Here is a 25,595-nt window from a genome sequence, read left to right as displayed (position 1 = left end):
GTTTCTATAGAAACAAAATTTTGACAACATTTTCTACAGAAGTAAAATTTGGACAAAATTTTCTTTAGAAATAAAATTTTAACAAAATTTTCTATAGAATTAAAATTTTGTCAAAATTTTCTATAGAAATAAAGTTTTGACAAAATTTTCTATAGAAATACAATTTTGGTAGATTATTTTTGGCTACAGTGGCAACCATGATTATGAACCGATATGGACCAATTTTTGTGTGATTGGGGATCGGCTATATATAACTATAGACCGATATGGACCAAATTAGGCATGGATATTAGCGGCCACATACAAACACCATGTTGCAAACTTCAACCGGATCGGATGAATTTTGCTTCTCCAAGACACTCCGGAGATCAAATCTGGAGAACGGTTTATATGGGGGCCATATATAATTATGGACCGATATGGACCAATTCGTGTCCATATCGTGTGTGTTAGAGACCATATAATAACACCACGTACCAAATTTCAACCACATCGGATATATTTTGCTCCAGCAAGAGGCTCGTGGGGTCAAATCTGGGGATCGGTTTATATGGGGGCTATAATTATGGACCGATATGGACCAGTTTTTGCATAGTTGTTAGAAACCATATACTAACACCACGATCCAAATTTCAACCGGGTCGGATGAATTTTGCTCCTCTAAGAGGCTCCGAAGGTCAAATCTGGGGATCGGTTTATATGGGGGCTATACATAATTATGGACCGATATGGACCAATTTTGGCATGGTTGCTAGGGACCATATATTAACACCACGTACCAAATTTAAACCGGATCGGATGAATTTTGCTCCGGAGGTCAAATCTGGGGATCGGTTTATATGGGGGCTACATATAATAACGGACCGATATGGACCAATTTTTGCATGGTTGTTAGGGACCACATACTTATACCATGTACCAAATTTCAGCCGGATCGGATGAAATTTGCCTCTCTTAGAGGGTCCGCAAACCAAATCTGGGGATCGGTTTATATGGGAGCTATATATAATTATGGACCGATATGGACCAATTTTGGCATGGTTGTTAGAGACCATATACTTACACCATGTACCAAATTTCAGCCAGATTGGATGAAATATGCTACTCTTAGAGGCTGCGCAAGCCAAATCTGAGGGTCCGTTTATATGGGGGCTACACGTAAAAGTGGACGGATATGGCCCATTTGCAATACCGTGCGACCTACATCAATAACAACTACTTGTGCCAAGTTTCAAGTCGATAGCTTGTTTCGTTCGGATGTTAGCGTGATTTCAACAGACGGACGGACGGACGGACATGCTTAGATCGACTAAGAATTTCACCACGACCCAGAATATATATACTTTATGGGGTCTTAGAGCAATATTTCGATGTGTTACAAACGGAATGACAAAGTTAATATACCCCCATCCTATGGTGGAGGGTATAGATAGACAACCCTTAAATAAAAATAAATTAAATTTTTATCCGGTATATTTTATATACTATAGGCTGAAGTACATTAAATTTAATTTAAAAGGACAACATCTTTGGAACCGTGTAAGTATATTTTAGTGTAGAGATAAACTGCAGTGTCTATAAATCCAAAAAATCAATTCACGGTGCTTGAAATATTTTTCTCCAAAAAAAAAAAAAAAAAATGTTTGTCATATAACTGGAGATGTTTTGCGTTGAATGTATGAACATTTATGATGCTGCATTTATGACCCTATTACCGACCAGAGAATTTAATAACGCAATCGTAATTTGGAAAACCATTAAATAGTTTTCCAAATTACTTTTCTGAATAAGAAAAACTACGAATATACTAAGGAAAATACATTGTGTACTATATTTGACATTAAGCTTCCATAAGAAATCCAAACCCAGCATACATACATCCATAGGGTTTGTAAATAATCCCTATTTCCATCTTTAAGAAAATTAAGGGCTACACGTTTATAGGAGCTTTATCCTAATATATCTGATATAAGGAGCTATACTTGATGATTTCGTGTTTTGATAAAATACTGTTTTCTGAAGGGAAAAAATACGCTGGAAGCAAAAACTTGGCTTGGTAATGAGTTTCCGGACTCTGCCCCAGGGAAATCAACAATAATTGATTGGTATGCAAAATTCAAGCGTGGTGAAATGAGCACGGAGGACGGTGAACGCAGCGGATGCCCGAAAGCGATGGTTACTGACGAAAACATCAAAAAAATCCACAAAATGATTTTGAATGACCGTAAAATGAAGTTGATCGAGATAGCAGTGGCCTTAAAGATATCAAAGGAACGTGTTGGTCATATCATTCATCAATATTTGGATATGCGGAAGCTCTGTGCAAAATGGGTGCCGCGCGAGCTCACATTTGACCAAAAACAACAACGTGTTGATGATTCTGAGCGGTGTTTGCAGCTCGATTTGTGACAATGGATGAAACATAGCTCCATCACTACACTCCTGAGTCCAATCGACAGTCGGCTGAGTCGACAGCGACCGGTAAACCGTCTCCGAAGCATGGAAAGACTCAAAAGTCCGCTGGCAAAGTAATGGCCTCTGTTTTTTGGGATGCGCATGGAATAATTTTTATCGATTATCTTGAGAAGGGAAAAACCATCAACAGTGACAATTATATGACGTTATTGGAGCGTTTAAAGGTCGAAATCGCGGCAAAATGGCCCCATATGAAGAAGAAAAAAGTGTTGTTCCACCAAGACAACGCACCGTGCCAAAAGTCATTGAGAACGATGGCAAAAATTCATGAATTGGGCTTCGAATTGCTTCCTCACCTACCGTATTCTTCAGATCTAGCCCCAGCGACTTTTTCTTGTTCTCAGACCTCAAAAGGATGCTCGCAGAGAAAAAAGTTGGCTGCAATGAAGAGGTGATCGCCGAAACTGAGGCCTATTTTGAGGCAAAACCGAAGGAGTACTACCAAAATGGTATCAAAAAATTGGAAGGTCGTTATAATCGTCGTATCGCTCTTGAATAATAAAAACGAATTTTGACAAAAAAATGTGTTTTTCTTTGTTAGACCGGAGACTTATCAGCCAACCTGTTAAATATAGTTGTGTTTGTTCTCTGTAGGAAATTGGAGATATATTTCATTTTTTTTTCATTTTGGGGAGTTATTTCATGAAGCCAACTTCATATTTGTCCATTAGCTAGGGTTCATTTTCGCAAGGTCCATAAATTCAAAAGTAATTTTACATGTTTTGGGGCTCATGTTCATTACGAAGCGTTGTCATATATTTGTGGTCTGGGGCTCATTTAGATTTTGGGGCTCATTTTCCTGGGACCCATTTTCTTAGAGCCACTACTGACCTCTTAAGGGTTTGGTTTATAAAAACTATCTTTACTATTTCTACTATACCTATTGTATGACGAACGAAATGAAAAATGACTAAATGTTGAAATGCAATTATTGCAAATATTTTACTGGGTTATTAAATTTCCGGGAATTGTTTATGGGAAATGAAAATTAATATGAAAGCAAGACAACGAAATAATTAAAAGCCACACCATATAAAAAACGAAAAAAAAAAATAAATTCATAACTATATTTGTGATTGAGGAAAAACAGACAACAACTTACCGATTATTTCCAAGTGAAGGCAATGAGGACTGAGGTGGTGGCGGTAATGGTAGAATTGAGGAACTACGACTATGACTGTGAGTATTGTGTTGCATACCCAATGCACTATTCATAGTCTTGCTGACGGCTGTACTGACGTCATTTGTGTTGTCTACTGCAGACGACTGTAATGATGATGATGATGAAGTGCCATTTGTTGAAGATAATTTACTACAACCATTCAAAAGCGCCGGTGGGGAGGACTGCAAAAAGAGAAATGTAAAAGAAAAATTATTTTGGTTCGAAAAAATATCTTACACATGTTTATATATATATTAAGAGGATTGAAGAAAAAGCAAAGCAAAATATTTCTTCAATCCCAGAGAGAATTTTGCATATGCCTTTTTTAACCAATTAAAATACTGGACGATGTCCAACAATTATTAAGATTTTTCAAGAACGTAAATGTGTGAAAAAAGAAGACTTTTTTTCCTTTCGTTTTCCCTCACTTCTTTTGAACTACACCTGTGATGCGAGAAGGACGCATATGAGGTGATTTCTTTCAATTGACATCGAATGAGAGCTGCCAAGTGATTGGATTCAGTCTGTCCAAAACGTCATTCTTTCAATCATTCATTGGAATTTCTTCAAAATAATCCCAATTATGTGGATGCGTGTATTTACCTCTACAAATTGCACTACGAGTGATTTATGTGTCTGTCTTTCCAACCACATCAATCTCATTTAAAAGTCTTCCAATGTAAATAAAATCGTATAGCATATAATTATGGAATTCGGTCTATGTAATTCGAATGCCGTCTGCATTATTTAACGTACTGACATTGGTCGATAAACAACTCATTAAGTTTATGCATAAATTTATAGCATCCATTCTGGTTATGAAATATTGCAAATTTTCTTACACCTGTTCAATATAGCATCTATGGAATTAATTTTAAATCATTACAGCTGAAGACATTAATTGATAATACATAGATATAGATGCTCAAATATCAAAATGATGATGATGATATTTGGTTATTTCCTTGAATTGTTCAATAAACTGAAACACTTATATGAAAAATACTAAAATAATTATATGCATGCTAAGAATTATAATGAGCTTGATGGTCTAGTCTACTTATCGATTTATTAAAAGAGATATTTGACTTTCCGAGGTTTTAAAATTTGTTTTAACTGTCTATCTGTGGCTAATTCGTGCCAAAGATAGACGGCCTTCAAATGGACGACAGAGCTGGGCGAAAGTGTCTCTGTGGTATTTTGACCCATTCCAAGTGAAGCGTCGTCTTGAGATGATCGGCACTTTGATATTTTGATATATAAGTGTCAACACACAAAAAAATAAAATATGAATTTGTACATAAATTTGTAATTTTTTATAAATTTATTGACTTTTTCATAAAAAATATGTACACTTACATAATATATTGTTTTCGTATATAGTTGTTGTGAAATTATGAATTTTTTAATAATATATATGGACGGTTTCATAAAATCAATGAAACTTTACTTAATATATCCAAAATACTGGTTTTCTCTTAGCGTGAGAGAACCACACCATAGAGTTACTCTCATATGTAACAACACAAGCATATAATAAGAGACAAAAGAAACGAAACATAACGTTTTGAAGGCAACACGTGTGTTTGAGTTTTTCAGTACAGTTTGAGACGCCGCACATTGGGGTTTTTGATACCAAAAATGGGAATTAATTGAAAAATGAAATTTAGGAGGACCGAAAAAATTTTTATAGTCGGTAAAAGTACACAAAATTCCACATCACTAGCGCAAAAATTGTGTCTTTGACAAGTACCGTTGTGTCACTATATATGTTTGAAGTTGGAGTTATTTTACGTTTTCCTTGCGTGCGATATAAATGTAAATTATTGGTGTCTTAAAAATTAGTTTTGAGTGTTTTCTAAAGCGATAATTAAAAAAATAATAATGGAACCTTCATCCTCAGGTTAATAAGATTATTTTTGTGTTTTTTATTTTTATATTTGACTTGTGTTATTATTTGAAATTTAGTTTCGCTCGTAAGTCTTTAAATTAGAGGATTTCGAGAAATATGTCGACAAATAGTTGTGAATAAAGCCAAATTAAGTAAAAAAGTTTATTTTTTCTAAAACAATAAACTCTTTTGAAAGCATAGATGAAAAAGTTGTCTGCACTTTTTTGCACATTTTGAAATTAAATGGAAATACATTTTTCAACCCCTGGTACTATATGTCCCCAACTGTGCACAAATATTTATTACTTGGAGCAGAAATAATTAACCACGCTTTACTTCCAATTGGATAGTTGTCGGAAGAAGCGCAAGAAGCTCGAAACAAAGATTTTAAAAAGTTTAGAGAGCATTTTTTGCGAAAATGTTCTATGGAAAAATCAAATGAATAGATATTTAAAAGACTGTTAATTAACATACTTCGGATCCAGTTATATCAGAAATGAGAAATTAAAAGAGAAGAAACCCCACAATTTGCCTATGGAAGCAATTCAAATGTTGATATTTGAGTCAAATCTTGATGGTGATCGAAACGCCAGTGTTGATGATAATGATCCATATAGTAATTTTACTGACGATGATGATTGTGATGATGATGATAATAATTGTTAAGAATCAGATCAAAAAGCAGATATTCATTCTCTTTTTTTTTTTTTTTGTTGCAAATTAACTAATGGAAAACAAATAAAATGTGGACTAAAAAATATTTTAAATTTGATTGGTTTTATGTCTTTTAGTGAATTTGGCCGAAAAAAGTTAAAACTATAAACAGGTAAAGCTACTTCGAATTAATTCCCGCTTTTGACATCAAAAACCCCACTGTGCGCCGTTGCGATTCGAAGAATTTTTTATTGCTGTAAAAAATTGACAAAAACAATATTAAATGAAAGCGTTGGTGCTCATAAGTAATATAAAATATTATAAAATTATGTTCTTTACTGGTTGGACTATAGTGAGGTTTTTAGTAAATGGGTTCATACATTTTGACCAATTATGCTGGCATTAAGAATCAGGGGAAAAATCTAAAGAAAAAGTTATATGTATTGCATGACGTTTTTAATATATATTATGGAAAAGTACATATTTTTCAATTACAAAAAATATGTATACTTCATTTATAATATTAAAAACTCCATTCATATTATGTATACATTCGTAGCCAATGAAAACCTGTATTTTTTATTTTATGAATTGTTTTCATATAATTTATAAATTCCGTGTTTGGAAAATTTTTGTGAACACTATTCATAAAATAAATGTTTTATTTTTTTGTGTGAACGTCACTCTTTAAAATATCCCAGGCGCAAAAGTCTAACAGATTGAGATCTGGACACTTTGGTGGCTATTGGGTGGTAGAAACCCCCCTTGTTAAGTCATTCTTGGTTGACGCGTGCTGAGTGCGATAGCTCTGAGTCCGTTTGGAATGTCCATGGTCAAAATGTTTTTAGAGCATTTTTCCGAAAATATTTATTTCGATCTCATGGTCGATGAGCGGCCATCGCAAAGTGATTCAAAATCGCTTTTTATACCCTCCACCATAGGATGAGGGGTATATTAACTTTGTCATTCCGTTTGTAACACATCGAAATATTGCTCTAAGGCCCCATAAAGTATATAAAGGGTGATTCTTTTGAGGTTAGGATTTTCATGCATTAGTATTTGACAGATCACGTGGGATTTCAGACATGGTGTCAAAGAGAAAGATGCTCAGTATGCTTTGACATTTCATCATGAATAGACTTACTAACGAGCCACAACGTCGAATTTTCAGTGAATGGGCCCTAGAAAAGTTGGCAGAAAATCCGCTTTTTTATCGACAAATTTTGTTCAGCGATGAGGCTCATTTCTGGTTGAATGGCTACGTAAATAAGCAATATTGCCGCATTTGGAGTGAAGAGCAACCAGAAGCCGTTCAAGAACTGCCCATGCATCCCGAAAAATGCACTGTTTGGTGTGGTTTGTACGCTGGTGGAATCATTGGACCGTATTTTTTCAAAGATGCTGTTGGACGCAACGTTACGGTGAATGGCGATCGCTATCGTTCGATGCTAACAAACTTTTTGTTGCCAAAAATGGAAGAACTGAACTTGGTTGACATGTGGTTTCAACAAGATGGCGCTACATGCCACACAGCTCGCGATTCTATGGCCATTTTGAGGGAAAACTTCGGAGAACAATTCATCTCAAGAAATGGACCGGTAAGTTGGCCACCAAGATCATGCGATTTGACGCCTTTAGACTATTTTTTGTGGGGCAACGTCAAGTCTAAAATCTACAGAAATAAGCCAGCAACTATTCCAGCTTTGGAAGACAACATTTCCGAAGAAATTCGGGCTATTCCGGCCGAAATGCTCGAAAAAGTTGCCCAAAATTGGACTTTCCGAATGGACCACCCAAGACGCAGCCGCGGTCAACATTTAAATGAAATTATCTTCAAAAAGTAAATGTCATGGACCAATCTAACGTTTCAAGTAAAGAACCGATGAGATTTTGCAAATTTTATGCGTTTTTTTTTTTAAAGTTATCAAGCTCTTAACAAATCACCCTTTATATTCTCGGTCGTGGTGAAATTCCGAGTCGATCTAAGCATGTCCGTCCGTCCGTCTGTTGAAATCGCACTAGCTTCCGAACGAAACAAGCTATAGCCTTCAAACTTGGCACAAGTAGTTGTTATTGATGTAGGTCAGATGGTATTGCAAATAGGCCATATCGGTCCACTTTTACGTATAGCCCCCATATAAACGGACCCCCAGATATGGCTTGCAGAGCCTCTAAGAGAAGCAAATTTCATCCGATCCGGCTGAAATTTGGTACATAGTGTTAGTATATGGTCTCCAACAACCATGCAAAAATTGGTCCATATCGATTCATAATTATATATAGGCCCCATATAAACCGATCCCCAGATTTGGCTTGCGGAGCCTCTAAGAGAAGTAAATTTCATCAGATCCGGCCGAAATTTGGTACATGGTGTCAGCATATGATCTCTAATAACCATGCAAAAATTGGTCCATATCGATCCATAATTATATATAGCCCCATATAAGCCGATCCCCAGATTTGGCTTGCGGAGCCTCTAAGAGAAGCAAATTTCATCCGATCCGGCTGAAATTTGGTACATAGTGTTAGTATATGTATATATATATCCAAAAACCATACAAAAATTGGTCCACATCGATCCATAATTATATATAGCCCTCATATAAACCCATACCCAGATTTGACTTGCGGAGCCTCTAAGAGAAGCAAATTTCATCCGATCCGGCTAAAATTAGGTGCATGGTGTCAGCATATGATTCCTAATAACCATGCAGAAATTGGTACATATCGATTCATAATTATATATAGCCCCCATATAAACCGATCCCCAGATTTGGCTTGCGGAGCCTCTAAGAGAAGCAAATTTCATCTCATCCGGCTGAAAATAGGTACATGGCGTCAGCATATGATCTCTAACAACTATGCAAAAATTGGTCCACATAGGTCCATAATTATATATAGCCCCCATATAAACCGATCCCTCGATTTGGCTTGCGGAGCCGCTAAGTGAAGCAAATTTCATCCGATACTGTTGACATTTAGTAGATAGTGTAAGTATATGGTCCTTAACAACTATGCAAAAATTGGCCCACATCGGTCAATAATTATATATAGCCCCCATATAAACCGATCCCACGATTTTGCTTACAGAGCCTCTAAGAGAAGCAAATTTCATCCGATACGGTTGAAATTTAGTACATGGTGTAAGTATATGGCCTCTAACAACTATGCAAAAATTGGTCCACATCGGTCAATAATTATATATAGCCCCCATATAAACCGATCCCACGATTTTGCTTGCAGAGCCTGTAAGAGAAGCAAATTTCATCCGATCCGGCTGAAATTTGGTACATGGTGTTAGTATATAGTCTCTAATGACCATGCAAAAATTGGTCCACATCGGTCCATAATTATATATAGCCCCAATATAAACCGATCCCCACATTTGCCTCCGGTGCCTTTTGGAGAGGCAAAATTCATCCAATCTGGTTGAAATTTGGTACGTGGTGGTAGTATATGATATTTAACAACCATGCCAAAAGTGGTCCATATGAGTCCATAATCATACATAGCCCCCATATAAACCGAGCCCGAAGTTTGGTTTTGGATCCTCTTGGAGGAGCAAATTTCATCCGAGTCAGTTGAAATTAGGTACATTGTGCTAGTATATGGCCGTTAACAACCATGCCTAACTAGGTCCCTATCGATCTATAGTTATATATAGCCCTTAGATATATCGATCACCAATCACACAAAAATTGGTCCATATCAAGTTCATAATTGTATATAGCCCCCATATAAGCGACCCCCATATTTCAATTCTGGCTCTCTACCACGTATGGACTAACTCACAATTTAGAAAACGATGTTAAGAAGTTTTAAGATACCACAACCCAAGTAATTCCATTGTGGATGACAGTCTTTAGTACAAGTTTCTATGCAATCCATGGTGGAGGGTACATAAGATTCGTTCTGGCCGAACTTACGGCAGTATATACTTGATTTATTTATCTTTCTATGCTGGATTAGTTATAAATTTGTATTACTTTTATTACCAATTTTAAAATAAATAATACTATGTTAGCAACATAACTCTGTGTATGAAATTTGTCTGAATGAACTGCATTTTCACTATGCAAATACTTTTTTTGCCCTCGGCATTCTAGGGTCACTTTCGATTATATGTTCACACTCAATTATAAAAATATCATATCCATAATCATATAACCCCCATATAAACCAATGCGAGATTTGGTTTTGGAGCCCCTTGGAGGAGCAAATTTCATCCGAGTCAGTTGAAATTTGGTACATTGTGCTAGTATATGACCGTTACCAACCATGCCTAACTGGGTCCATATCAGTCTATAGTTATATATAGCCCTTAGATAAATCGATCCCCAATCATTAAAAAAAATTGGTCCACATCAAGTTCATAATTGTATATAGCCCCCATATAAGTGACCCACATATTTCAATTCTGGCTCTCTACCACGTATGGACTAACTCACAATTTAGAAAACGATGTTAAGAAGTTTTAAGATACCACAACCCAAGTAATTCGATTGTGGATGACAGTCTTTAGTACAAGTTTCTATGCAATCCATGGTGGAGGGTACATAAGATTCGGCCTGCCCGAACTTACGGCTGTATATACTTGTTTTATTTATCTTTCTATGCTGGATTAGTTATTAATTTGTATCACGTTTATTACCAATTTTAATATAAATCATACTATGTTAGCAACATAACTCTGTGTATGAAATTTGAATAGGTTTGTCTGAATGAACTGAATTTTCACTATGCAAATACTTTATTTGCCCTCGGCATTCTAGTGACACTTCCGATTATATGTTCACACTCAATTATAAAAATAATTATTTTGGCAGTTTTTTTTTTTCATCATTTCCTTGACTTGTGCACATGAAAGAATGTACAACAGCTTATATGGGTACATAGTATTCGTTTTTTATTATTAGACATACAAACATTTTCATTTTCATGGTAAACAAATATTTTGGTAACATGTGACTTAAACAAAAAACCATCTACAATGGATAGGTAAAACAAACAAACACATAGACAGACAGATAGACATATATGATGTGCAATCCCCTCTCTCTCTCTCTCCCCTCTTCACCATATGGCTGTGATGCTGATATAGCAACATCAGACGAAGCAGACAGTTGGACAACAAACATCAAATGATCCATGGACAAGAGCCAATTTTAAATACATTTCCATTCGTAGAGTCAAATAAATAAAATATAAATTTGTCTGCACCATACAATTGAGTGTGTGGGTATATCTATGTTGGGTGGGTGACTTGGGAAGGGCATATGATGCTGTGGTGGGGCAGGGATTGATGGAAAATCTACAAGTAAATCTCTGCTATACAGTTTATTTCTTTTGGCGGTAGAATATTTTTGTTTGGCTCATACACACATGTTTTATGTTTTTTTGTTATTGTTTTTATTTAGATTTCCATATTCAAGGTAAGTTGTATATGAAAATATAAATCTGAATATGAAATTAATGACGTCGAACAAATGTTTTGTTGTGGGAATATATTTTGTGAAAAATTAAAAACCATTTTTGACAGCTTCAAGTTTGTTGTGACCTGGGGCAGATGTTTTGGAGATTTTAGATTCGTTTTACTCAGTTGATTTAATTAATAAAATTACAAAATTTATTATTCAATTTATTTTGCATTTATTAACATCCAAAAGTATGAAAATGGGCATTCTTTGTTTTCCAAATAAGATTTAGGAATTTTAATATTTCTATGCAAATAATATTCGAAGAGACCATTAAAATTTTATTTTTATCAGAAATGACGATATGTTAACGATTTCTATGGCAATTTTAAAATTCCGTTCTTAAGTTTGTGCAATTGGAAGTAGATTTTTTAAAACAAATTTAGTATGATTGCAGGTACAACGACCTTTAAATATTATGAAATAATTTGTTTCTTGTGATTATATCCAAGTATAAACAAACTTTCGTGCATTGTTGAAAAAACATATAATAGTCCAGCTTTTTATTTAATACTAAGTCATGTTATATACTGAAAAAATATGGTCCTGAAACATTTTTCCGTTAAAAAGCTTTTTCCTTGTCCAAAAGTCGATAAAATTTCCTGTGTTTTGTATCTTTACATGAAAGAAATTTTTGTTAGACCAGATCAATTTGACTTTAATTATTCTGAAAAATTCTTCAAAATTAATGAAATCGTCTTTTTAGTTCGTTGACTAGCTGCATATTGACTACAAAGCAAGAAAGATTTTTAAATACTTTATTTTAAAGACGCTGTTTTACCTGAAATATAGAATAATTTCTACTTGAAGTCGAGTCTGAATTTGATCATTTAAGTTGGCGTTAACAATTTTTAATACCCTTTGATAGAATATCAAGGAAAGCCTGAAAACACTTGGCCTTTTTGGAGATTAGGATAAAGTTCTCCGAGTTGTATCAAAATTTTCAGCGAAGTTAACTGGTACCCAATAGACAAAAATTTGCTATTTTATTTTTCCATAGTTGATCGAAGAAGGGAAACTCCCTATTGTCCGGCTTTTTTCAAGTAATGTGAAAAAACTAAACTTTACAAAGGTCGTCGCAGGATGTTATGAAATTAATATGGGGTACCTGATTTTTATACCCACCACCATAGAATGGTGACGGGGGTATAATAAGTTTGTCATTCCGTTTGTAACACATCGAAATATCGATTTCCGACCATATAAAGTATATATATATTCCTGATCAGGGAGAATTTCTAAGACGATATAACGATGTCCGTCTGTCCCTCTGTCTGTCTGTCTGTTGTAATCACGCTACAGTCTTCAATAATGAAGCAATCGTGCTGAAATTTTGCACAGACTCGTCTTTTGTCTGCAGGCAGGTCAAGTTCGAAGATGGGCTGTATCGGTCCATATATGATATAGTCCCCATATAAACCGACCTCCCGATTTGGGGTCTAGGGCTTATAGAAATCGTAGTTTTTATCCAATTTTCCTGAAATTTCAAATCCGGAGGTATTTTATGACCATAAAGAGGTGTGCCAAAAATATTGAGTATCGGTCCATATTTTGGTATAGCCCCCATATAGACCACTCTCCCGATTTTACTTCTTGGGCTTATAGAAGCCGCAGTTTTTATTCAATTTACCTGAAATTCGAAATCTAGAGGTATTGTAGGACCACAAACGCGTGTGCCAAAAATTCTGAGTGTCGGTCCATATTTTGGTATGGTCCCCATATAAAACGACCTCCCGATTTGGGGTCTTGGGCTTATAGAAACCGTTGTTTTTATCCAATTTGTCTGAAATTTGAAATCTAGAGGTATTTTAGGATCATAAAGAGGTGTGCCGAAAATGGTGAGTATCGGTCCATATTTTGGTATAGCCCCCATATAGACCGATTTCTCGATTTTACTTCTTGGGCTTCTAGAATCCGAAGTTTTTATCCTATTTGCCTGAAATTGGAAATCTAGAGGTATTTTCGGGTCATAAAGAGGTCTGCCGAAAACGGTCCATATTTTAGTATAGCCCCCATAAGAACGATCTCCCGATTTAACTCCTTGGGTTTCTAGAAGCCGTAGTTTTTATCTGATTTTCCTGAAATTGTAAATATTCTGGTATTTTAGGCTCACAAAAACGTGTATCGGATTAAGTTTTTATCGGTCCATTTGGTAATGCCTCCATATAGACCGACTTCACTTCTTCAGGGTGTAGAAGGCGCACTGATCATGAAAATTGCTTGAAACTCAATGTAAAATTTCCAGGTTTTACTTCTACAGATTTAAGATTTCAAATCAAGACGTTATTTTATAATTTTCTTGCACACTTACAAGAGATGTTAATGATTCCTCTAAAACTCAAACAAAAATGGTTCTTATAAATCCAGAATCTGATATAGTCCTCATAGGTGAAATCTTTAAATTTATCTTCGGGATGTGTCCTCAAGTCCTCAAGCCCTCCTGGAATTTCAAAGGAAACCCTAATATTTGGTTCATGGTGGTGGGTATGTAAGATTCGGCCCGGCCGAACTTAGTGCTGTATATACTTGTTTATACTAGAAGGGCTAGGGAGACCTACCGATATTCGTGAAATTTTCAGGGATGTTGAAGGTGGTGTCTAGGCAGAAATCGCATACTTTATTATGCTACAGTTGATCGGGGAAAATGACGTCCCTATTTTACAAGAATTGAGCTAAATCTAGACTTCTCCGATTTATTTGAACTTTACAGAGTACGTGGAGGAAGGTGAATAAATTAATACAGTCTACACGCTTTTTCGATACCTGTCCAAGGAAGGTAAACTCCTCTTTGGAATAGTGGAAAATCGAAGCTTCTTCGATTAACTTAGTTCTTACAGAGCACATGTGAGTTTATGAAATGAATATGGGTTACATGATTTTTCGATATCTGGGAGATTGTTGGGAGTTTATGAAATGAATATGGGTTACATGATTTTTCGATATCTGGGAGATTGTTGAAAACATAAAGTTTCCGATTTTTGTACCCTGCCCCACGCTGTGGTACAGGGTATTATAAGATGCTCGTAATGCTTATGTTTGCAACACTCAGAAGGAGACGAGATAGACACATGGTATCTTTGGCAATATCGCTCAGGGCGGGTGCCTGAGTCGATATATCCATGTCCGTCTGTCCGCCCGTCCGTCTGTCTGTCTGTGAACACATTTTTGTATTCAAAGTCCAGGTGGCAGTTTTAGTTCAATCAACTTCAAAGTTTCTGTTTTGGGTTAGAATAGAACTCTATTGATTTTGGAAGAAATCGATTCAGATATAGCTATATCTGAATCGATTTCTATATATATATATATATATATATATATATATATATATATATATATATATATATATATATATATATATATATATATATATATATATATATATATATATATATATATATATATATATATATATATATATATATATATATATATTTCGCTCGATATGCAGTTATATGGCCCCAGAAGGCAGAGTTTACCCTAGCTTGCATGATATTTTGCACAAAGAGAACACTTGATACTATAGTCTAGTATGCCAAATTTTACTGAAATGGGTTCAGATTTAGATATAGCTCCCATATATATCATTCGCCCGATATGCGCTTATATGGCCCCGGAAGCCAGAGTTTTACTCCAATTCGGTTGAAATTTCGCACAAGGAGAACAACTAGTACTTTAGTTAAGAGTAATGAATTAAATTGAAATCGGTTCAGATTTAGATACAGCTCCCACAAAAAAAATCGCTTCTGTAACATAAACCCCAAACACATTTTGCTTCAAGCATATATATTTTCTGGATTGGTCCAAACAAAATATTATTTGTATTGTTCAAACATATTATGTTTCACCTTAGGGCATACACTGGTAGTAAAAAATTTTAATGACATTTTCTTTGTGTGCATATATTTATTTTTAAGGCGCCAATTGGTTACTTCCATTATTTTACTCGCAGCATACTCTCTAGGTCTCTCTTTCTAAACACAAATATGTGTATAGGCTATTTCTAAATTAATATATGTTTGCATATAAGCATATTATATTTACAAACATTTTATGTCCCAAACATAATATGTTCTAACATCTTAACATATATGTCCCAAACATGTTATGCTAGTTGATGAACATTATATGCTTGTATTTAAAAATATTTTGTTAAAAAATTTGAGTTCCAAACATATAATTTTTATATCCATACATATGAAAAACAGTCTTTTTCGTCCGTGTATATATATGGTTTTCCGATTTGGACAAACATGGCCAAAATATCCACATTTTCCTCATAAAATCGCCACTGCTAAGTCGAAAACTTGTAAATTTGCCTCTATTTCTAATACATATCTATCGACCGATAAATCATAAATACACTTTTGCGAAGTTGCCGCAAAATTGGTTCAGCTGTAAATGTCCAGATAGGGTTAGATTGAAATATATATATAGGGGGAAATAAACCTTTATATATAGCATCCAACATATTGGACGGATTTGATATGCTATCGAATATGTGGATCTACAATATGATGGAGGGTATAATATAGTCGGCCCCTCCCGACTTTAGACTTTCCTTACTTGTTGTTTTAGTTAAAAAGGACCATTCTACGAAACCATACGTTGTGTCAGTAAGGTGACTTCCTGTGGTCCTACATTGTAGAAGAGTTTTCCGGTTTATTTTGTGGTTTGATAATTTCACGAGATTGTACAAAACACAAACAATAAAATATTGAAGCCTTATCACGTCCTATAATTATCGAATACAAACTCCATTTTTTACTGGTTTGGTTTTTGTTCAAAGTGTCTGAAAATACCTGAAGTTAAAGGTTTCATATCCGAGTTATACAGCGTTTTATCTTTTTTTGACACGAAAAACCCAAAATGTCTACTTTTAACAGGTAATAGGTATTCGCACATGAATTAAACATTAAAATGAATTAATACCCAATACCCCAGGGTACGATTATGGTGGTAGTAAAAGCATTCAGTAGATTTGCTTTAGGACTCATATAATTTTATATAAACTATTCGAACTGTAATCTAATTTTTGTTTAAGTTTGTATCTTATAAAAGCAACTTTTCACTCACATATGTAGCAAAAATCGCAATTATTCTAAGAAACTCTAAAGACTAAATTTACCTTCAATCAATTGCTTTTACACTCAGGGTCACTAAGAGTGATATTTATTTAATACAGAATGTGTTCGCCAACACTCTCTTCAACACCAGAGAAATAATTCAAAACTTTAGCACTTTAAAATTCCGTTTATTGGCAATGTGCGTGAACATAAATTACCACAGGTGGCATGCAGTTGGCCCATTTGTTTCCATTAAGTTCATTTAAATTTTCTTGTAGTTTATTTTAGAGGGTTATTTCAGTATATTTTTTTTTTCTTTGTTTTGGAAAAAAATTTAAAGAAATAAAATTAAAACAAATGTTGAATGTACATTGGTATTGGTGTTTATGGCGTGCTTGAAATAGGAGAAAATTGTTTATAATATAAGCAAATGTTTTAAATGCTGTATATAGATGTGGTGAATATTGTTAGATGGATTAGGTGTTTGTGGGAGGAATCGTTCCTCCTATAGTTCTAAGCAAAAATTTACATTTATTTAACACTAAGATACTAATTTCGGACAGGGTTCATGTAACCTCTAACATTGATTTGACTCTATAAGTATAAAAAATTAAAAATTTGCTTAGAATGTTTTAATGTTGTAGACCGAAATGAAATATTAGAAAAGTGTAGTAGAGGAATGGTTCAAATCCAAAATTCACTGCCAAATTAAAGACGGGTCTATACCATGGATTTGATTTTTAGAATTAACAAATAAATAATGGACTAAATAATACGTTCAGTAGATTAAAAATCGTATGAACAATTTGGAAAATAATCCTCTATTTAATAATAACTTTATTGTTGTCTTTTTTTTTTTGAAAGATCTGTTATAGTTATAACCAGGGCTGTGGAGTCGGAGTATGATAATTTTGCTGGAGTCGGAGTCGTAAAAATTTTGGTCGACTCCGGCTAAGCTAATTTTTTTAAACACTTCACATTTTTGTGAACAAATTTAACTTCTATATACATTGTGGTCAAAATTTTATTTCTATAGTAAATTTTGTCAAAATCTTGTTCCTATAGACAATTTTGTCAAAATTTTATTTCAATAGAAAATTTTGTTAAAATTTTAGTTCTATAGAAAATTTTCTCAAAATTTTATTTCTGTAGTAAATTTTGTCAAAATTTTATTTCTGCTGTAAATTTTGTCTACATTTTATTTCTATAGAAAATTTTGTCAAAATTTTTTTCATTATATTACATGATAGCCTGATACTGAAACAGGCAATTGACGTCCAAATGTATTATATCTAATTATAAAATTATTTTTCGAGCTTTATGGACAGATATAGATTAAGGAACATGGTTAATAGAGCCATTGAAAAGAAAACGCCAGATACAAACCTATACACGCCTGGACTGTACATGTTTTGGTTCGGGCGAATGAACCTTTCCACAGCCTTTAGTATAGATCTGGCTGGGAGAGATAACTCAATTTTGGACCCTTTATGCTAACTCCTTATGGAGAAAACATTTGGGAAATTTCCTCTTACAAATTGAATCATCTTTTCTCCCACTGTACATCATCTTTTCATATAACTTACAAGTCCCTTAATCTTATTTTTATTTCGTTTTGTTACATAGTAATGCAACAACACGAAATTTATTTTTAGAAAGCTAATTTGTTAGAATTCACCTAAGTGGTGAACAGTCGAACAATGCTTATTGTTTCTACAGTCAACTACAACATATGACAATTAACAGAAACTGGTTTCCAGGATACAACAACATTCTAACGCGTACATTAGTCGTGTTTTTCCTAGTTTTACGACGGGCTCATCGTTGCTTATTATATTACATGTTAGCCTGATACCGAAACAGGCAATTGACAATCGAAAATTAATTGTATAATTAAATTTTTTTCTATAGAAAATTTTGTTTAAATTTCATTTCTATAGAAAATTTTTTCAAAATTTTATTTCTATAGAAAATTTTGTGAAAATTTTAATTCTATAGAAAATATGTTAAAATTCTATTTCTATAGAAAATTTCGTCAAAATTTTAATTTCTGTAGTAAATTTTGTCAACATTTTATTTCTATAGAAAATTTTGTCAAAATTTTAATTCTATAGAAAATTTTGTTAAAATTTTAGTTCTATAGAAAATTTTGTTAAAATTTTAGTTCTATAGAAAATTTTTCTTCAAATTTAATTTCTATTTATATATTGTGGTCAAAATTTTATTTCTATAGTAAATTTTGTCAAAATTTTATTCCTATTGAAAATTTTGTCAAAATTTTATTTCTATAGAAAATTTTGGCTCAATTTTATTTCTATGGAAAATTTTGCCATTTAGCGAAATCCGTCTGTCTGTCTGTATACGTAACTTTGTGTGCAAAGTACAGCTCACAGTTTAAGTCCGTTCGTCCTCAAATTGGCACAGAGTTTTAGTTTGACTCAAAGACAAAATTTTAGTTCTATAGAAAATTTTCTCAAAATTTTATTTCTGTAGTAAATTTTGTCAAAATTTTATTTCTGCAGTAAATTTTGTTTACATATTATTTCTATAGAAAATTTTGTCAAAATTTTATTTTTATAGTGAAGTTTTTTCAAAATTTTATTTCTATAGAAAATTTTGTCAAAATTTTATTTCTGAAGTAAATTTTGTCAAAATTTTTTTCTATACAAAATTTTGTTTAAATTTCATTTCCATAGAAAATTTTTTCAAAATATTATAGAAAATTTTGTCAAAATTTTATTTCTGTAGTAAATTTTGTAAAAGTTTTATTTCTATAGAAAATTCTGTCAACATTTTATTTCTATAGTAAATTTTGACAACATTTTATTTCTATAGAAAATAATGTCAAAATGTTATTTCAATAGAAAACTTTGTTGTCACAATTTTATTTCTATAGAAAATTTGGACAAAATTTAATATGTATAGCAAATTTTATTTCTAACTGATGCTCACTGATACTAATGCTAAGACGAAAACTTGTAACAATGACTCAAATTTTGATATACTTCTAATACATATCTATCGACTGAAAAATCATAAATGCATCTTAGCGAATTTACCTAAAAATGGTTAAATATTTCCTATATTTATACCCTGCGCCACACTGTACCCAAGGCATTAGCCGTGCTAAAGATTTTGTAGAAGTCTGACAAAATTTTGTCCAAATCGGTATATATTGGGTAATGGAAACATAAACTTTTATACAAAGCACTCTACAAATTTGAAGGATTTGAGATTTTATCGAAATGTAGACCTAAATACAAAGTGGTGCAGGGTGTATTATAGTTGGCCTCGCCCGACTTCACACTTTCCATATTTGGTTTTTAATAACATTTTTTCGGCACATGGACGAACCCTATTGACTTTGGAAAATAATATCACGATACAGTCCCTATTTATATGCATCACCGCAGATGGGGTACTATTGAACTTTTTATTAACCGATCGTCTTCAAATTTGACACAAAGTAATGTAATTTCCAAAATTCTCCATCAAATCGATGTTTTGAGTGCTCAAAAATGCAGTTGTTTGAGCCGATGTGTAGGAGATCGCTTTGTCGTGGTGAAGAGTGATCCTTTTTCGGCGGTTGGTTTTGGAAGACAACTGGCAACCATATGGTTGTGTACCATTCACAATTGATTGTTGTTCTAGTGGGACGATTGCGATATGTCCAGATTTGGCTGATATTTTGCGTATTTTACGAAAGCCCAAATTGTGAGAAAATTCATTAATAAATAGGTCAATTATGACCAGACCAGATAAATATATATGACAGCTATATCTTAATCTGAACCGATTTTTTTTCAAAATCAATTGCGATTGTCTTTGAGCCAAAGTAAAACTCTGTGCCAAATTTGAGGACGATCAGACTTAAACTGTGAGCTGTACTTTGCACACAAAGTTACGTATACAGACAGACGGATATCGCTAAATGACAAAATTTTCCATAGAAAAAAAAATTTTGACAAAATTTTCTATAGAAATAAAATTTTGTCAAAATTTTCTGTAGAAATAAATTCTGACAAAATTTTCTATAGAAATAAAATTTTGACAAATTTTTCTACAGAAATAAAATTTTGACAAAATTTTCTATAGAAATAAAATTTTGACAAAATTTTCTATAGAAATAATATTTTGACAAAATTTTCTATAGAAATAAAATATTAACAAAATTTTCTATAGAAATAATATTTTGACGAAATGTTCTATAGAAATAAAATTGTGACAAAATTTTCTATAGCAATAACATTTTGACAAAATTTTCTATAGCAATAACATTTGGACAAAATTTTCTATAGAAATAATATTTTGACGAAATGTTCTATAGGAATAAAATTTTGACAAAATTTTCTATAGAAATAAAATTGTGACAAAATTTTCTATAGCAATAAAATTTTGACAAAATTTTCTATAGCAATAAAATTTTGACAACATTTTCTATAGAAATAAAATTTTGACAAAATTTTCTATAGAAATAAAATTTTGACAAAATTTTCTATAGAAATAAAATTTTGACAAAATTTTCTTTCGAAATAATATTTTGACAAGATTTTCTTTAGAAAATAAAATTTTGACAAGATTTTCTATAGAAATAAAATTTTAACAAAATTTTCTATAGGAATAAAATTTTGACAAAATTTTCTTTAGAAATAATATTTTGACAAGATTTTCTTTAGAAATAAAATTTTGACAGGATTTTCTATAGAAATCAAATTTTTACAAAATTTTCTATAGAAATAAAATTTTGACAAAATTTTCTATAGAAATAAAATTTTGACAAAATTTTCTATAGAAATAAAATTTTGACAAAATTTTCTATAGAAATAAAATTTTGACAAAATTTTCTATAGAAATAAAATTTTAACAAAATTTTCTATAGAAATAAAATTTTTACAAAATTTTCTATAGAAATAATATTTTGACAAAATTTTCTTTAGTAATAATATGTTGACAAGATTTTCTATAGAAATAAAATTTTGACAAAAATTTCTATAAAAAGCAAAATGTTGGCAAAATTTGACAATAATTTCCATAGAAATTAAATTTTGACCGAAATTTCTATAGAAATAAAATTTTGATTAAATTTTTTATAGAAATAAAATTTTGACAAAATTGTCTATTGAAATAACTCTATAGAAGTACCTCTTATTTAGAGTTCTGCCATTTTTGCTAAAATTTCCACCAACCGTGGCAACCGTGATTGTGACACCACAGTGGTAAATTTCTTTTTATCACTGAGTGCTCCCCGATTCTTTGTTTAGCCCAATGACTAGGGTCCTACTTTTTATAGCCGAGTGCGAACAGCGTTCCACTTTGCGGTGAAAACACTTAGAGGAGCTTTGAAACACTCAGAAATGAGAGGGCATTATCCACCGCTAAAAATCTTTTTGTTGTTCGTTCAAAACTGGGGTTGAACCCATCACTCTATGTATGCAAGACGCGCATGCTAAGCATTGCACCACGGTGGCTCACACACATTGAATTTTTATTGACGAAATTCATTTTGGATGGAAATTCGTTTTGAAGTGAACTACGATATCGCGCCAAATTGAATTAGGTTCGTCGAAATTTATAAAAAAATAATCGCACACAAATGTTCATGATTTCAATTATTTTTTTATTTGGATAATCTTTTAAGTTGCAGTAAACATCTTGGAACCTTACCAAAGTTTTTATAAACATGTACCTCTTACTTTTATACCCTGCGCCACACTGTGGAACAGGGTATTATAAGTTAGTGCATATGTTTGTAACACCCAGAAGGAGACGAGATAGACACATGGTGTCTTTGGCAATAATGCTCAGCGTGGGTCCCTGAGTCGATATAACCATGTCCGTCTGTCCGTCTGTCCGTCCGTCCATCTGTCTGTGAACACATTTTTGTGATCAAAGTCTAGGCCGCAATTTAAGTCCAATCGCCTTCAAATTTGGCACATGTCCCTAATTTAGGTCAGAATAGAACCCTATTGATTTTGGAAGAAATCGGTTCAGATTTAGATATAGCTCCCATATATATCTTTCGCCCGATATGAACTAATATGGACCCAGCAGCCAGAGTTTTATACCGATTTGCTTGAAAATTTGTACAAACGTAACACTCAGTCGTATAGTCAAGTGTGCAAAAATTGATTGAAATCGGTTCAGATTTAGATATAGCTCCATATATCTTTCGTTCGATATGGACTTATATGGCCCCAGAAGCCAGAGTTTTACCCTAATTTGCTTAAAATTTTGCACTAGGAATACAATTAGTAATATAATCATGTGTGCCAAATTTGATTGAAATCGGTTCAGACTAAGATATAGCTTCCATATATATATTTCGCCCGATATGGACTAATATGGTCCTACAAGCCAGAGTATTGGCCCAATTTGGTTGAAATTTTGCACAGAGAGTAGATTTAGCATTGTAGCTATGCGTGCCAAATTTGGTTGAAATCGATTCAGATTTAGATATAGCTCCCATATATATCTTTCGCTCGATATGCACTTATATGGACCTAGAAGCCAGAGTTTTATCCCGATTAGCTTGAAATTTTGCACAAGGAGTACAATTGGAAGTATAGTCATGTGTGCCAAATTTGATTGAAATCGGTTCAGATTTAGATATAGCTTCCATATATATTTTTTGCCCGATATGTACTTATATGGCCCCAGAAGTCAGAGTTTTGGCCCAATTTGGTTGAAATTGTGCACTAGGAGTACAATTAGAAATATAATCATGTGTGCCAAAGTTGATTGAAATCGGTTCAGATTTAGATATAGCTCCCATATATATGTTTTTCTGATTTCGACAAAAATGGTCAAAATACCAATATTTTCCTTGTTAAATCTCCACTGCTTAGTCGAAAAGTTGTAAAAATGAATCTAATTTTCCTAAACTTCTAATACATATATATCGAGCAATAAATCATAAATAAACTTTTGCGAAGTTTCCTTAAAATTGCTTCAGAATTAAATGTTTCCCATATTTTTTTACTAAAATTGTGTTCCACCCTAGTGCATTAGCCAACTTAAATTTTGAGTCTATAGATTTTGTAAAAGTCTATCAAATTCTGTCCAAATCGAGTGATATTTAAATGTATGTATTTGGGACAAACCTTTATTAAATCTAAATTTAGATCTACCAAGTGGTGCAGGGTATAATATAGTCGGCCCCGCCCGACTTTAGACTTTCCTTACTTGTTTTTAATACGATGATGCTGTTTATTTCCCAAATTTTAATAACACCCCACAAATGTCTAAGTTTGATTTAGGCTATGATATGTTATTGTCGGCCAGCCTGAATTTCTACCTTACTCACTTTTTTTGGTGGAATTGTGTGTAAGCTTCATTTTTTAAATTGAACGTTATTTAGTTCGTACAATAAGTCAATGTCAAGGAGAAAAACAACCACAATCATCAGCATACCATAATAATTATAAATAAAATAAAATTGCTGAAATAACATAAACATTTTCAAAGAAAACAATCAAACCGAATTTATTTAGAATCTCAATAAATATTTTAGTTTTTTGTTTTGTTATTGTGCCAAAGAAAACAAACCGAAATAATAGCTTTTTTAAAATAAATTGAAGTCGATATTTAGAAATTTACCTCATCATCAACAAAATCAGTGAGAATTGTTAGACCGAGAGAAGACTATCAATTAATTTAGATTGTGTTACGAAAAACTGTAATTCTCAGGGTATTGGTTTCTTAGGTGGATAATTTTAGACATTGAATTCCATGTTCGTTTTTAATGGCTTCCCGAAAATTATAATATAAAACATCGAAATTAGTAACTGCGTTGAATGTGATTCTACAAATGGATTTGAATCATCAAACTATACAGAAGAAAATTATGGAAAATGGCAAGATATATGTGAACCACTTAAATTTTTGCTGGGTTGGTTAAAATAATGGCAGATTATATTTTGTAATAAAAGCCCACATTGTAACAGCAAAGAATACGCGATAGGGATTTGCTCGTAATCGCAAGGATTATGAAAAAAGCACCCGCTGCAAGTTCCTGGTTTGTCGTCTAAATGCCAAGAGACAGCATCCGTGACTCAAACTAAATACAAAATGTTTTCAATGTAGTTAAAAAAAGTTGAATTCAAATCAATAGAAATTTAAACAAATATATATATGGAAATAGAATTTTACAAATATTAGAAAAGAGTGGTTTACCAGGTCTAGCATTACGTAGCGCAAAATAATGGTCCTACCATAGAGTGCTGCTAGCTATAAATAGATGCAAACTTTTCAAATACTATGCGTCACAACAAATATTGATGGCCTTTTGATGTTTTTGACACTTTCTAAATACGAAGACCATGTTTTTCCTTAAGTTTTGTGTTGAGAGAATAATGAATCACGCGGAAAATAGAAATATAAAAGTAAATTTTTTGATGATACCATTTTGTATTTTAATAGGAAATTTTGGCTCGTGTGTGGTTCTCTTAGGCGCCACAATCCATGACATTAACTCATGATGTTATGCCAAAAATGTTCGTCTTCCATAATATTTATCTTTGTTGTCAATTTGACATAAAATTATGTTTTTAGAAAAAGTCAAGAAACACTTTGTATGTGTTGTTTTAGTTATGATTTTAATTATTTTACCGTAAACGTGAAAATAAAATGGTTTTCAACTCGATAACCTAATAAAGTAGCAGCCTTACAGGTTTAAAAATATGTAAGTTTTCTCCTAGCCTCGAATAACAAAAATTTCCTCAAATAGTAATACATAACAATTAAAGAAAGTTTACAGTCGGGCGGGCTGACTATATTATACCCTTTACCACATAGATCTACATTTTCGATACCATCTTAAATCCTTCAATTTTGTTGGAAGCTATATCGATGTCCTCATTCCAGTGTACGTTAAGTCG

The 25,595-nt window shown here is 32.9% G+C and overlaps 1 protein-coding gene across 1 annotated transcript in view; it reads right to left on the bottom strand.

Annotated features, from left to right (window-relative positions):
* The window catches only part of Scgdelta (sarcoglycan delta), an 88,261-nt gene that overhangs the window by 49,306 nt on the left and 13,360 nt on the right, over positions 1-25,595 (bottom strand). Inside the window, exon 2 of the mRNA XM_075301794.1 lies at positions 3,578-3,741. Coding sequence (XP_075157909.1) covers positions 3,578-3,741 — 164 coding nt within the window. The remainder of the gene's footprint in view (positions 1-3,577; positions 3,742-25,595) is intronic.

The sequence above is a fragment of the Haematobia irritans genome, chromosome 3 (assembly GCF_050003625.1).
Source record: "Haematobia irritans isolate KBUSLIRL chromosome 3, ASM5000362v1, whole genome shotgun sequence".
Classification (NCBI taxonomy): domain Eukaryota; kingdom Metazoa; phylum Arthropoda; class Insecta; order Diptera; family Muscidae; genus Haematobia; species Haematobia irritans.
The sequence above is the reverse complement of the archived record's forward strand: the minus strand, read 5'-3'. Positions and strand labels throughout refer to the sequence as shown.